The 14,691-nt window shown below is 47.4% G+C and overlaps 1 protein-coding gene across 9 annotated transcripts in view; it reads right to left on the bottom strand.

The window, feature by feature from the left end:
• The window catches only part of FARP2 (FERM, ARH/RhoGEF and pleckstrin domain protein 2), a 77,421-nt gene extending 72,877 nt beyond the window's left edge, over window positions 1–4,544 (bottom strand). For 7 of the 9 annotated variants that reach the window (XR_011727360.1, XR_011727361.1, XM_071751667.1 and 4 more), the window contains exons 1-2: window positions 4,427–4,519; window positions 125–358 (exon numbers count right to left, since the gene is read on the bottom strand). Coding sequence is in view for 6 of the 9 variants with exons in the window: in XM_071751667.1 (XP_071607768.1) it covers window positions 125–328 (204 nt within the window). In the remaining 3 variants the exon portion in view is untranslated. Of the gene's footprint in view, window positions 1–124; window positions 359–4,426 lie in introns of all 9 variants that reach the window. The other 2 variants (XR_011727362.1, XM_071751672.1) reach the window with 2 other exon arrangements.
• Window positions 4,545–14,691: the final 10,147 nt, after the last annotated feature.

The following is a 14,691-nucleotide window of genomic DNA, read 5'->3' as shown; positions in this document are numbered from 1 at the left end:
ATCCTGGCAGGAATCTTTATCCAAACACTGCCTCAAAACATCCCAGCTCTGTACAGCAGCACATCCTGTGAGTTTTACATTACTGGAGGCTAAGGAGACTTGAAATGAGGTTTCCATCCCTTACCTCAATGTCGAGTACCTCCACTGTGTTGTCCAACATCTTTATTTTGATGGGCAAGTCCCTCTCCTGCATTTTGGCAGCTCCTGATGCCATTGCAGTAGAGAGGTTCTGTCCAGGCTCCAAAGTACTCACTCCTGTGGTCTTCTGGGCACCCAAACGAGAGCCAGGAGTTTGCAGGACTCTGTATGTTCCTTCTATCTCTCCCATCTTTCAGCAAGGAGGAGAGTCTAAAGAAACCTGGAAGAAAACAGAGGATTACCACCTGGAAGATGGTTTTCCACTGATAACCCATCTGAAACACAGCCACACACTGAGTTCTTATTTAATGCTTGTCATCTCACAAGCAAAACCAGTAATAAAGATGATGAAACTCTGGTCAAAAAAAACATCTGCTGGGAAGAAAAATAAGGAGAGGAGAGAAAAACAAAACAACACCAAAAAAAACCCTGTAAGAACTATTCCAAAACACAGTTAGGAAACAGGATAACTCAGACCTGTGCCCTCCATGCTCCTTACACACTGTCATTTTCATTTCCAATTATTTTTTCTGCCAATTTAACTCCCTAAACCAGGTCACCACAAGCAAAGCTGCAGGCAACGAAGGCTAAAGCAGGACTCCACCTTTCACTGCTACTCAGCCATCCCATTGCCTCTGCTACCCGGGACCACACCCCAAGATAACAGGGACAATTAACTTTCTTAATCCCCCAAAATGATGACTCATGCCAAACCCTAACTACTCCAACCAATCCTGGCAGCTCAGAGCCTTCATAATGCAGATTTCTGATGGAGATAACAGTTCTTCACCTCATTAGCAAACCTCCACCGTGTCCAGATTAAGTCAGTGAGCAAAAATCTCAATTACAGAAATCTACACTTGTTCATGTAGGCCAACTAACTGCACCATAAATCCTTACTTTCACGGTTTGGAGGCAGTTGTTGCCGAGCAAACATTTTAATTTGCCATGTGGGAAAAAAAAAACAAACAACCCTGCTTGTTTTTCCCTGGCTCTTCCATACCATGGGAACAGTGACATGTTTGCCTGGGGATTGCAGCAGGGCCCACAGAAATGAGGCACATTTGCTCAGGATGTAACTTGCCCACTGCCCCACACTTTCTGGCCACACCATGCAAGGCACTTAATGCATACAGAAAACTGTAGGTTCCCTGGTTCTTTTGGTTGCCTTTCCCAAATACCTTGCTACGTCCAAACAATGGGAAGCATGCAGACACTGACACTGGGACACTACAAAGTAATTATTTTATTTAAAATAATTGAATATAATGTTAATTATTGCTTCGTAATAATCATGTTTCATCTGAGAAGGAAAGGGGCAGAGGATTAAAGCATTTCTTTGTCCCTTTGAGTAGGTAGGCAGCCTGCTCTGTGGAGTTAAATGAAGACAGCTTCACCTCGTTAAAAATCAGTGGTGCAGGAGTTAAATTTTAATCCTTGCACGCACTGATTTTGGTCAAACATCTTCCTGGCTCGCAGACCGGTGGGTTTTAACATCATGTTTTTGGGTTTTATCCTTTTTCCACTTGCAGACCCTTATGCAGGCAAACTTCTCACAGGAGGAGGCAGATGCCTCCTGCCTAATCATGCCTACCACAAGGCTTGTTGGACTCAGCAGTCTCTCAGAGCTGCTGCAAATGCTGCAGAGCCCTGCCTGAGTAGCACGGCTTAAGACCCCTGCAGAGATGCCTGCAGGCTCCCGGCTGAAGGTGTGAAAGGATGGTCTCCATCTTCCAAGTGTGTGTACACTGCCCGACCTACCAGTTTTAGGTGACACAGTAGCAGAAAAGTTCCCTTCTCACAGACAGTTTTGTGTGTATCTTGCCACTGAACTTCCCAGTTCAGCCAAGGAGAAAAACTATTAGGCCAGAAATTTTTAAACCACAAGAGCAAAATTCAGCAGAGCCTGCTGCCCAGGTTACACCTCTAACAGCTGACTTGAAGGCAACACCTTGGTGTCATCTCTATCCCCTTACAACTTAACTGCATGGGAAGATTTTGCTACTGCCATTTCAGCAACTGCAGCTGCCCAGAATCAGATATACTCCTCAGAAAGTTATTTTACTGATAACCACTAAAATTTAGCACTCCACACATTCAGCCCCTTCTAAATGAACAGCTACTGGAGGGGACAGACACTGCAATTAATCAAAAGCATAAAGATTTAAGTGGTGAAAGCCAAGGCAGATCACCCAGCTAAAGAGTGGGGACTCATACCAGCTTTTGGTTCCCAGCAAGAAGAGAGCAAAGTCATGTCAAAGTTCTTCCTCACAGGTGTTAACAGGAAAAGTGATCTCAACAGGGCTCATGCCAAATTCCTAAAAATATTTACCCTTCAACCAGAATACAGTCAGATTTTTCAGGGCATGCAGACAGAAAACACAAGGTGCAGAAGGCAAACCACATTCCCTAAAAAAACAGTGCCCTGCCCACAGCGTGGCAGCTGTGATCCCACACCACAACCAGCACCTTCCCAGGGCATGCTAATGGTGCTGCTACAGTCAGTAAAAACCCCCTAAGAGCCTGGTTTGGTCCAACTGCCTCAAAACCAAAAGTGTGAGGACTGTTTATCAAGTAAAGCACTATTTCCATCAATTAGTTGTGTATCCTGTTTCATCTAAGTTGACTACCTATGATATTTCTTAACAAAAACATTGATTTAGGATGTGTATCAGCTAAAGGGGCTGTCTAAATGAAAGGGAGAAAAAGGAAAGAAGCCTGGAGAGACTGCAAACACTGGGAAGAACAAGAAGCTCTGTGGGGAGAGCAGAGAAAGCATCCAACAGCACAGAGAGGCTCCCACCCCAGGCCAGCCAGAAAAAGGTCTCATTTACCTCCTCACCAATGCAAACCTAAAATGCATTGTTGCCACAATATTGGTTGTTCTAAAAACAGAAAAAAATCTTCCCTGCATTTATCTGCCCTGAAATTCTTTGCATTCAGTGGTTATTCTGATCATTTCCTACAAACAGGGACCAGCCATTAAATCTAAATCAGATGAAATGACTATTGCTCCCAGCCCCAAATGAGACTGAAGGACCAGCTGGAAACAAATCTTATAAAATTAAGATTGCTGGGTACTTTTTTGTTGCCTTTTTGAAAAAGCTTCAAAGCCGCAGTGAATTTTCACCCTTCTACTTAGACTGAACAAACTTATTTTACAGGAAACAGTGTTTACCAGCTACCAGCAAATTGGGAAATGCAGCTTCCACCTGAAGAGATGCCCAAAAGTAACTCCTCAAAGTACAATTGTCTTTTAGTCTGCTAGAGTCACTACAATGCTCCATTCTTCACCTGTGCAGGAGCCTGACCTGAAGTTATGCCAGCTTCCCAGCTGCTGGGTGTGAGCAGGCTGATCCCTGTCTTCCCTAGGACAGGATCCACACTACCTGCATGTGGTAGGAGTCCACAGCAAGGAAGTGCTCTCAGCGGAGCTCTCAAATCAGGTCCCTTCAGCCCAACAGAAGCAAACTTCACTCACTGTACATTTTTCACTTTCAGGCAACAGCAACCTGTTAACATCATGACACCAACCTGGCATCAACTGACGGAGCAGGAATCCAACTGCAACAAAGCAAGGTAAAGACTACGAGTGCCCCAGCTGCAGCGGGAAAGACGCTGTCTCCCTGAAACCCGGACCCCTCGCTCCCATTACTGACATCCCTCCTCACGACCATTTAAAAACGCGGCTCTCCCGCATGCGGGCAGCCACCCTCTGCTCTGGCCTGGAGGGAGATGGATGCAGAGGGAGGGCTGCAGCCGGTCCCCACGAGCGGGCTTCCCCCAGCACTTCTCGAACTGCCCACAGAGAAGCTGCAGGGCGACGCAGGCTCCCCCCTCGCACCCCCAGCACCTCGCAGAGAGGCGGCTGCAGAAGGGAGGGCTCAGGTGCCGAACACTCCCAGCCTAAGGAGCAGCGACCCCCGGGCAGACCCCCGAGCTGGGGAAGGCGCTCCCGGGCCCCGCCACTCAGAGCCCTTCGCCCCCAGGCCCGAAGGACCGAGGGCCGCAGACCGTGGGGCGGCGCGGGCAGGGTGCGGAGGGGGAAGGGGGGGCAGACCCGGGCCGTCTCGCCAAAGCCTCCGCCCGACAGCGGCCGCAGGCGGCGGAAGCGGCCGACTCGCAGGCAAGGCCGGGCCCTGCTCAGGCGGGTCGGGCCGGGCCGAGGCGAGGCGCCGCTCGCCGGCAGCCCAGTTCCAGGATCGGCGTGAGGGCTGCTCCCCTCCCAAGCTTCCACCGCGCCGCCCGCTGCCCCCTTCCCATCCCGTCCCGTACGGTCCCCCCTCACCTCTCTCCTCTCCTCACAGGGCCCGGAGCCGCCAGCCCCGCCGCCTCCCCGGCCCCGCGCCCACCGCGCGCACCCGCCCTCCGCGCGCTGCCATTGGCCTGGAGGGGCGGTGCCTGAGCGGGGGGCGGGGTCAGGACAGGGGGCGGGGTCCCGGGGAGAGGCGGGTCCGGGGGGGCGGTCCGGGGGGGGCAGAAGCCCCCGGAGCGGGCCCGGTCTGAGCGTCCGGCCCAGACCGGGAGTCTCCCCCCACTCCAAGGAAACGGTGCCGGGGGTGCGGAGGAATCATAGAATTGGCTGGGTTGGAAGGGACCTCAGAGATCACCAAGTCCAGCCCTTGATCCACTCCCCCCGTGGTTCCCAGCCCATGGCACTGAGTGCCACATCCAGGCTCTTTGGAAATATCTCCAGGGATGGAGAATCCACCCCTTCCCTGGGCAGCCCATTCCAATGCCTGAGCACCCTCTCCAGAAAGAAATTCTTTCTAATGTCCAACCTAAACCTCCCCTGGCACAACTTGAGACCTCTTGTGCCCTCTTGTCTTGCTGAGAGTTGCCTGGGAAAAGAGCCCACCCCCCCCCTGGCTCCAACCTCCTTTCAGGGAGTTGGAGAGAGTGATGAGGTCTCCCCTGAGCCTCCTCTTCTCCAGCCTCAACACCCCCAGCTCCCTCAGCCCTTCCTCACAGGACTTGTGCTGGATCCCTTCCCAGCCTCCTTGCTCTTCTCTGGACCTGCTCCAGCACCTCAAGCTCCTTCCTGAGCTGAGGGGCCCAGAACTGGACACAGGACTCAAGCTGTGGCCTCCCCAGGGCTGAGCACAGGGGCAGAATCCCTTCCCTGGACCTGCTGGCCACGCTGTTCCTGAGCCAGCCCAGGATGCCATTGGCCTTCTTGGCCACCTGGGCACACTGCTGCCTCCTCTTCAGCTTCCTGGCAATCCAGACTCCCAGCTCCCTTTCTGCCACTCTGTGCCCAGCCTGGAGCTCCCCATGGGGTTCTTGTGGCCAAAGTGCAGGACCCGGCACTTGGCCTTCTTGAACCTCATCCCCTTGGGATCAGCCCAACTCTCCGGTCTGTCCAGGTCCCTCTGCAGAGCCCTCCTGCCTTCCAGCTGATCCACACTCCCCCCCAGCTCAGTGTCATCTGCAGATTTGCTGATGATGGACTCAATCCCCAGCACACGCAGTGGCAAGAGACAGCCAAGCGTAAGGCCGGCCCTCTCTTCCCTACAACACGAAGTCGTCCCTGCCAAGGTTTTAGGATTGTAAAAAGGAAAAAAAAAAAATATATATAAAAAAACAACCCACAGTGTATTCTTCCAGCATGAGGAGCGCTCTGGGTATTGGCAACTTTAAAAGAAAACACCAAATGCCCTGGTGCAGGTGGCTCACAGGAGGGATGCTCCTCACTGCTCCCCTCAAAAGAACCTCGCTGGACCACAGCCCAACACCCCAAGGTCCTGGGGCAGCAGGCACCCTATGGATGGGTGCAACAGTGCCAAGCCCGATTTTCAGAGGTGAATGCTGCTATGGGGAAGATTTAATCCCATGAGCAGGTCACTAAGACTCGGGCAGCAAAGCTCATGTTTGGTTTCAAATACTGACCACTGCAGGTCTTCATTTCAGTCAGCTTCCTTTTCCATGAACAGGAAAATTTTAAACAGGGATGGAGTAAGCCCCAGCACTACAGAGCAGGAGAGAGGACAGAGGTGCTCCACGTGCATGGTGCATTTGCTGGAAGGGCTCCTCAGCCATTCCCAGTCCAGGAGGTTCCTGGATATTGATGGTAACTTCTTGGAGCCTTGCTGGATCTCATCCCAACCAACAAGGAGGGCCTGGGGGAAGCAGTGAAGGCTGAGGGCAACCTTGGGTGCAGTGACCATGAGATGGTTGAGTTCAGGATCTTACGTGGTAGAAACAGGATTCCAAGTAGAATCACAACCCTGAACTTCAGAAAGGTCAACTTTGCCCTCTTTAAACAATTTCTGGGGGAAATCCTATGGGACAGGGTACTAGAATGTTGGTTAGCTTTTCACTTCTGAGCTCGAGACCATAGCATCCCAATGGGAAGGAAATCAAGAAAGATAATGAGGAGATCAGTATGGTTGAATAGGAAACTCCTAGGTAAATTCAACTCAGAGAACCTATAGATTGTGGAAGGAAGGCCAAGCCACTTCTGGTGAGGCCACATCTGGAATGTTGTGTCCAGTTCTGGGCCCCTCCGTTCCAGAAAAACATGGAACTGCTGGAGAGAGTCCGGAGCAAAGTGACCAAGATTCTGGGGCAGAACATCTCCTGGTGAGGAAAGGCTGAGGGAGCTGGGGCTCTGCAGCTTGGAGGAGAGGAGAATGAGGGGTGGCCTCATCAATGTTTGTAAATATGTAAGGGGTGAGTGCCAGGAGGATGGAGTCAAAGCTTTTCAAGGGGCAGTGGTTATAAACTGGAGCTTAGGCAGTTCCATATAAATATTAGGAAGAATTTTTTCACTGTGAGGGTGACAGAGCACTGGCCCAGGCTGCCCAGGGAGGAGACACTCACAGCCCACCTGGAGGTCCTGGAGGTGACCCTGCTCTGGCAGGGGGGGTTGGACTGGATGATCTTTTGGGGTCCCTCCCAAGCCCTCCCTTTCTGTGATTCTGTGAAGCATGGCCTGAAGACCACCAGAACATCCTCCTTGCTCCCCAAGCAGTGAGGACAGAGAAAAGAACCAAAGACTGCAGGAAATGCAGTGCAGGATGAACAGAGTTCTGCCTGAAGAGAGCTCTGCACCTTTCAGATGCTGACCCTGCTCAGAAGCAATGCTGGAGCTGATGGAAAGCAGAGCAGCCAGGAAAACAGCACAGCCTAAAAAGGAGTCTTTGACAGCCCCCCTGGCACCCTGAGGGACCACATCTCTCAGAGTCTGCTCTTCAAGATGAGAAGCAACAGAACCAAGTCAAATACTTGGGTTTCATGAGGAAAGGATTGATGGCCACCAGCACAAGAAATGGTAACAGTCACCTTGTTTCTGAGAACTTGACCTCTTCACAATGATTTGAAAAACAAAATATTAGCATAGCATATGACATTTATATTAACAAAACACATGAATCATGCAGAACAGACCTTTCAACCTGGAGCAGCTTCGCTGCTCTCACCCACAGAAAAAAGCACCTCACAAATTTAATAACTAAATCCTGACTAGCAACATTCTCATCTCTTAGAAAAAAAGACAAGGTTTTAAAAATATGCCCCATTATTTTCTCTCCTTAAGAAGTCAAATGGAGCTGAAGAATCTCATGCATACAAAAAAAAAAAAAAAAAAAAAAAGAGAGGAAAGCTGCAAAAGTATAACCAGCATTTTAGATAACTCCATTCATAAAAAAAAAAATTGTGATCCCAGTAAACTGAAGCATTTTGATTACTGAAATGGATGTTTCAGTATCCTGTTTTGCCATTTGCATTGTACATCCTCAGGCAATGAAAACAGAGCACTCAATTTTATTTGCAGCTTAAGCACTAATAGAGTTTCACATCCTTTAAAGTGCAGATGCTTCAGAGTAATCTTCATTTCAATCACTTTGACATCTAAAAAGAGCACAAAAATTTTCTTGTGCAAAAAAGCAGCTGCCTCTAAGTAGGAGAAAAAAATCTGATGTGATCACTTCAAAAGCAAGATACAACAACAACCAAAGAGAGAAAGCAATAATTACAGATATAGTAAAGTCTTTAGAAGCATCAACACCCTGCTGTTTATGCTCTGCTGTATATTCCTAACTATTATTGCTCCATAAAAAACATACAATTCACTGTCCTGAAACAATCCAGTAATGAAAAGGCACCAAAGGCTCTGCATGCTTAAGTGTCCACAAAACTGGTACCTCTGTTTCCACAAGCAGCTCATTTCCAGCCTTTCTTTCCACCACAGGCAAAAATTTATTTTCCAACATAGTATGAGTAGTTTAGCAGGATGCACAAGTATTTCCTCCAGGACCAGTTTACTTGCCATGAACCTGAACATTAAGAAGTCTCTCTTACCTGCATTCCCAATTTTCAGGGCAGTCAATACCATCCATGGTGGTGGTAACTGGGAGCTATTTCTACCTAGATGCTAAAACCTTCCTGTAACAGGTTTTCACATATTTATATTAAACTAGAACAGAGGTGGAATTCCCCATACAACAGGGAGCCCACATGCTTGGGCCCAGGCTATGAAGAGCCACAGCAGCACCTCCCATCCTTCATTCCTTGCACCACAGGCAGTGGAAGGGACAAGACTCCAGTTTTCAAGCAGATGGTGACAGCTCTGCCCTCTGAACCATTGGCAGGGAAAAGCCCATGAACAGATAATGTAATTCCTACCTCCAACCAAACAGGCTGCAAATAAGAAGTGCCTTATCCAAGCTGGGCTTCACTGCACACACTCAGTAGTTTATAAAATGCTCAGCAACTGGAACACACAGATCATGCTTGAGACATGGCCTTTGGTGAAGCTGGAACCTAAAAGAGGGAATGGATGGTTATCTAACCCACTGAACACCAACTCAGCAATGTGTTCTTCACAGCCACCCACAAAAACCTCTGAGATTCTTTAAGTCCCATGCCAGCAAACTTTCTGACCATCCAGGCAGTATGTCTGAAACCCTTACAGGAGAAGGAAGCTTAGAGAACAAAGAAGAATAATAATGTAATTACACATGAAAGTCAGCTGCTGCTATTGACAGGATGCAGATGTGAGATAAAATGTGATGGTGAAGTGTAACTCAGTCATTCAACCAGTCTTACAGATAATCTGCATCAAATTAGTGACTACCCTGGGCATATTCCTGATCTGAAAATATTTCATCGTGGGAAAGCTCAGACAAGTACTTTGCAATTTGTAATGGTCTGTGCAGCAGAACCAGACAGGAGCCTAGCTGCCTTGTCTCACCAATCATTGGCAAATCATTCCTCAACTTGTCTGATCAGTGATAAACAACTTCTCCAGCAGCTTTGAATTGCAAAAACCAAGCCAATTTCAGCTATTATTGCCAGGTGTTGTACTCACAGCCCACTCGTACCCCAGGTGGCAGGAAAACATGGAAAAGGAGGGAGTGAAATTATAGAATTTGATCAATACACTGATCATAAGCAAAGGGCAAAAGACTCAAGATGAGGTGAAGAGGCACTGCTGGATAACCAGAGATTTGGTTCATATGATCAGCACAAAGAATCAATAATCCATACACCCCTCCCACCTGCCCCCTGGGTTTATTACTTTCCAAAATTACTCTCTTACACCACTTATTGTCAAAATTGACTTGGGGGCACAGGAGAAACACTGTTCTTCAGGAGTAATGAATACAGATACTTCCAAAACTGGCAAAATGCATCTTGTTCTACTTGCAGAGATACAATGTCCAAGGTACTCTTCCTTAGCAGCATCTTGCTAAACCACCCACAGAATCCCATTTCCTTGACCCACAGATTTGTAGACCCTGTGTGAGGTATTCCACTTCCAATCTTAACTGCTTCTGCCCCCCCCATCCCAATTGTGCCATAGCTCTTCTCACAGGGGTAACCTTTTGGCCTTTTCCCCTTTGGGGCATTTTTCAGGAACCTGCACCCTACCTAATAATTACACTGCCATGTGCAAAGTGCAAAGTCCACTGGCCTCAGACTAGGACCTTCAACATTAAGCAGCTCTTTAGAACAGGCAGGGGTGCTTACCTAGAAGAAAAATTTTGCTAGTCAACTAAGAAAAAAAAATGAGTGGATGCAACCCTTTTTTGTAATCACTTGCTTTGACTTTCATAATTGTGTATTTAAAGTTAGCTCTCATGGTGAGAGTGGCAGCAACAGCAAAGACATTAAGCACAGCATCTGCTCATACCTGTGTGCACACAGGCACACGCAGGCACTTGCTCTGCAATTTCATTCAGCCTGATTACTGTACTTGTCTCAACACATTCTTCCTACACTGAAGGTTCAGTCTGTAGCCAGCAGCAGTTCTGAACCAACAGCACAAAAATCAAGTGCATGCACAAGCTACGAGCTGCACAGAAATATGGCTGCTGAGCCCCTTCCTTCCTTTCCTTCTTTCCTTTCTTCCTTCCTTTCCTTCTTCCCTTCCTTTCCTTCTTTCCTTCCTTCCTTTCCTTCCTTCCTTCCCTTCCTTCTTTCCTTCCTTCCCTTCCTTCTTTCCTTCCTTCCCTTCCTTCTTTCCTTCCTTCCCTTCCTTCTTTCCTTCCTTCCCTTCCTTCTTTCCTTCCTTCCCTTCCTTCTTTCCTTCCTTCCCTTCCTTCCTTTCCTTCTTTCTTTCCTTCCTTCCTTTCCTTTTCTTTCCTTCCTTCCTTTCCTTCTTTCCTTTCCTTCTTTCCTTTCATTCTTTCCTTCCTTCCTTTCCTTCTTTCCTTTCATTCTTTCCTTTCATTCTTTCCTTCCTTCCTTTCCTTCTTTCCTTCCCTTCTTTCCTTCCTTCCTTTCCTTCCTTCCTTTCCTTCTTTCCTTTCATTCCTTCCTTTCCTTCTTTCCTTCCTTCCTTTCCTTCTTTCCTTCCTTCCTTTCCTTCTTTCCTTCCTTCTTTTCCTTCTTTCCTTCCTTCCTTTCCTTCTTTCCTTCCTTCCTTCCTTTCCTTCTTTCCTTCCTTCCTTCCTTTCCTTCTTTCCTTCCTTCCTTCCTTTCCTTCTTTCCTTCCTTTCCTTCTTTCCTTCCTTCCTTCCTTTCCTTCTTTCCTTCCTTCCTTCCTTTCCTTCTTTCCTTCCTTCCTTCCTTTCCTTCTTTCCTTCCTTCCTTCCTTCCTTTCCTTCTTTCCTTCCTTCCTTCCTTCCTTTCCTTCTTTCCTTCCTTCCTTCCTTTCCTTCTTTCCTTCCTTCCTTCCTTTCCTTCTTTCCTTCCTTCCTTCCTTTCCTTCTTTCCTTCCTTCCTTCCTTTCCTTCTTTCCTTCCTTCCTTCCTTTCCTTCTTTCCTTCCTTCCTTCCTTTCCTTCTTTCCTTCCTTCCTTCCTTTCCTTCTTTCCTTCCTTCCTTCCTTTCCTTCTTTCCTTCCTTCCTTCCTTTCCTTCTTTCCTTCCTTCCTTCCTTTCCTTCTTTCCTTCCTTCCTTTCCTCCTTTCCTTCCTTCCTTTCCTTCTTTCCTTCCTTTCCTTCCTTTCCTTTCCTTCTTTCCTTCCTTCCTTTCCTTTCCTCCCTTCCTTCCTTTCTCCTTCCTTCCCTTCCTTCCCTTCCTCTGTGGGCAGCTGTGGAAGAGCTGACACAGCCCGACTGCGTATTGCCCCCACGTGGTAAATTAGCAAAATAGCCCCCGAATTTCCCTAAGTTTGCACCAAACTGAATCCTAAGATTTTTTTCGATGCATATGAGGTCTCTGGCTGTTACAGCCAAACCCCTAGGTAGGTATGAAACAGTCTTTCCTAGAGCTAGGTGGTACACTTCTCTTTTTTACTTCACAAAACTTTTACTGTGAGGTAAACACAGCAGATCTGAAGCAGCAAGGCCTAAATATACCCCCCCCATACAACCAATGTGTCAGAAAGCTTCTCCCTCATCACCCCTTTTTTTTTTTTTTTAATATCACAGGTTAATCAGATTTCCCTACCCATAAAGTCAGGCTGGTATCTGTTACCTCAGAGGAGCTGCTCAAGGGTTCAATCCAGTCACAACTTGTACATTGCTTCAAAGATCTACATCAAAAACTTCTGGAAGTGGATTTTGGGAAAAGTGAGACACCAGCAAACAGAAACCACCCCTCCCCTGAAACATGAAATTCTAACAAGAAAAAAGATCACCTCTTGTTCAGTCTGCACCACAGCAGCCCAGCTAACACGGGTGTCAGAGGAGAAAAAAGCCCAGTCCTATTGCATAGACAGGATGCTTCAGAACAAAAAAAAAAAAAAAAAAGGATCTACAAACACTTACCACAGGTAATGGCAATTATTTGCCTGCCAAATAAACCTGTGTTGAGGTTTTCAGTAACACTCAGAGTCCCTTTCAAAAATGAAGCAGAGAAATGGGGGATTGCAAGCACAGCAGTGAAGTGTTAGACATCCCACTCTGCCCCCAAAACTCAAGTAATTGTTCCAGCTGTTTGTGCCAGGAAATGGAGCCCAGAGCTCCCTACTGATGCTGAAAGGCAGAAACTGAGCACAGCCAGTGCTTCATGGCTCCATACAGCTGTGGGACACCAGGCTGCTCTTCTTAAAACACTGTTTTTCTTTATTTCAAATACAGAATTTCAAAGATAGCAGGCAGCCTGAGACTATTTGCTGGGCATGAAAGGAAGATTAAAACCAGGTGGGTTTTTTCTGCTCTGGATACAAACTTCCCAAAGTGAGTGCTGGTCAGCAAGCCAACTGCTGAATCCAAACCACACCTCTTCAAGAGAAAAAACTCTGGGCCTTGGAGCAAGTAACACTTGAGGAGCAGTAGGGCCTAGGCTCCTTTATAGAAAAGCCCCTTAAAAATAAGAATTAATCAATAACATTAAAACAATGGGAGAATTGCAAATATGAGGCACAGGAGTAGGTGTGTTTGGACAAAGCATTTTACTGTCACTGTTTCCCCTCCCCCCCTTTTTTTTTTTAAATAAATATGCTGCTGAAGCAGCACAGTATCTGTTTTAATGAGTGCTTTGCATCAGCTCTTAGGTTGTGTTTACTTAATCATTCTATAGAATATGCTGAATTATCTGCACATAACTTGGGAGCTCCTGTTTCCTACATGGGAATTTTCCCATGAATTTCTGGCTTCTGCTTATAAAAATGAATCAGAGAATCACAGAATGACCTCAAGGATCATCTAGTTCAACCTTTCTAGCTAAAAAATATGGTTCAAATGAGGTGGCTCAGCAGGCTGTCAAGCTCAGTCTTAAAACTGCCAATGTAGGAGATCCCACCACTTCCCTCAGGAGATTAATCCGAGATCTAATTGATGGGACTGGATTTATCAAAATTATGCAATTTCTTCTCTTTACCCCACCAACCTCAATTTCTTTCTCAATAAAAAAAACAGGACAACAGCCAGCTGGAGGAACTTGAGCAAGATAACTCAGTGAAGTTGCTAATGGCTGGCATTATGTGGCTTAAGTGGTGGAGCAGGAATTCCTATCTGGCAATGTGGACCCCTCTTGGAACATGGCTGGACCTTAAATCTGATGGGCCAAGCAGCAGTTACATCACCAGAGAAGATGCTGAGGATCCAAGGAAGGCTGAGACTAGAGCACAAACAACAAGCTGCCTCAATCCTACAGAACCATTTATGCTGGTTTTCAAACAAAGGGAGCAGGAGCAAGCCCCAGGCTTGGCAGAGTACCTCCCCTCATTCTTTTCCTACCAAGGAGCTCAGTCTTTCCCACAGCAATCAAAGCCCTGCACCTTCTCACTTTGTGGGACCTGTTTCTTACAACAGCACAGGCTGTCTGCAGGGCCAGCCCTGCTTTAGCCAGGGGTAGTTTCCAAGAAGCACACTGCTCTGTCTGAGATAGCTGGACAACCTCCTCTGCCTTGCTAGATTTACAGGCTCTCATTCCTGTGGGTGGGAGGCAGCTTCATTTGTCTGCTGCATTTCAAGCACCGAAACTAAATTTGCAAACTTTGAGCTTCATCAGATGATCTTCCCTTGCTAAACCCTGCAGAAACTCCCTGACACACCCTCACCTGGCTGGGAGCCAGACCCAGGCAATCCTCTCACGTCTGGGCTGCACTGTAAACAAACCTGGCCATCAAACCACTCCTTAGACAAACTTCTTCCTCCTCCTAAGCCCTCCATTCCCAGTTTCTGGACTTGACCCAGAATTAAAACAAATCCAGCTCCACTGCACATGCTCTCCACCTGGCTACTGCAACAACAGGTTGAGCTCAGCACCAGTCAAATCCTCCTGTAAAAGGACACCCAAGCAGGTAATAACACCTCCTGCTCTTTTGGAAGATGAAGAGATTTTTTGGAATACTGTGCTGCAAGATTCTGCCTGCATAGCCTGACACACAGCTGTAGTCTGACACACAGCTACACCACCAATGGCTGCTCCAGCAGAAGAAAAAGTACCTGCCTTGCTGGTAAATCAGACTGCATTCCCAACCTTTTGCCTTCCAGGCTGTCTGAATAAAGAGAATGCACTGAATAAAGAGAATGTATCCCAGAACAGCCACCAAGCATGTCCAGAAAGAGGTGACAGACAGGGCTCTCAGACAACAACTTACTAGCAGACTCTCCTGAGAAATGGACTCTGGAATTGTTGACTGCTGGAAAAGTGACAGTAAGTGGAATTAGGAAGTGTTTTAATCACACAAATGAAGCTTCTTTCCACTGCAGTAATC

Source organism: Heliangelus exortis, chromosome 9 (assembly GCF_036169615.1).
Source record: "Heliangelus exortis chromosome 9, bHelExo1.hap1, whole genome shotgun sequence".
Taxonomy (NCBI): domain Eukaryota; kingdom Metazoa; phylum Chordata; class Aves; order Apodiformes; family Trochilidae; genus Heliangelus; species Heliangelus exortis.
The sequence above is the reverse complement of the archived record's forward strand: the minus strand, read 5'-3'. Positions and strand labels throughout refer to the sequence as shown.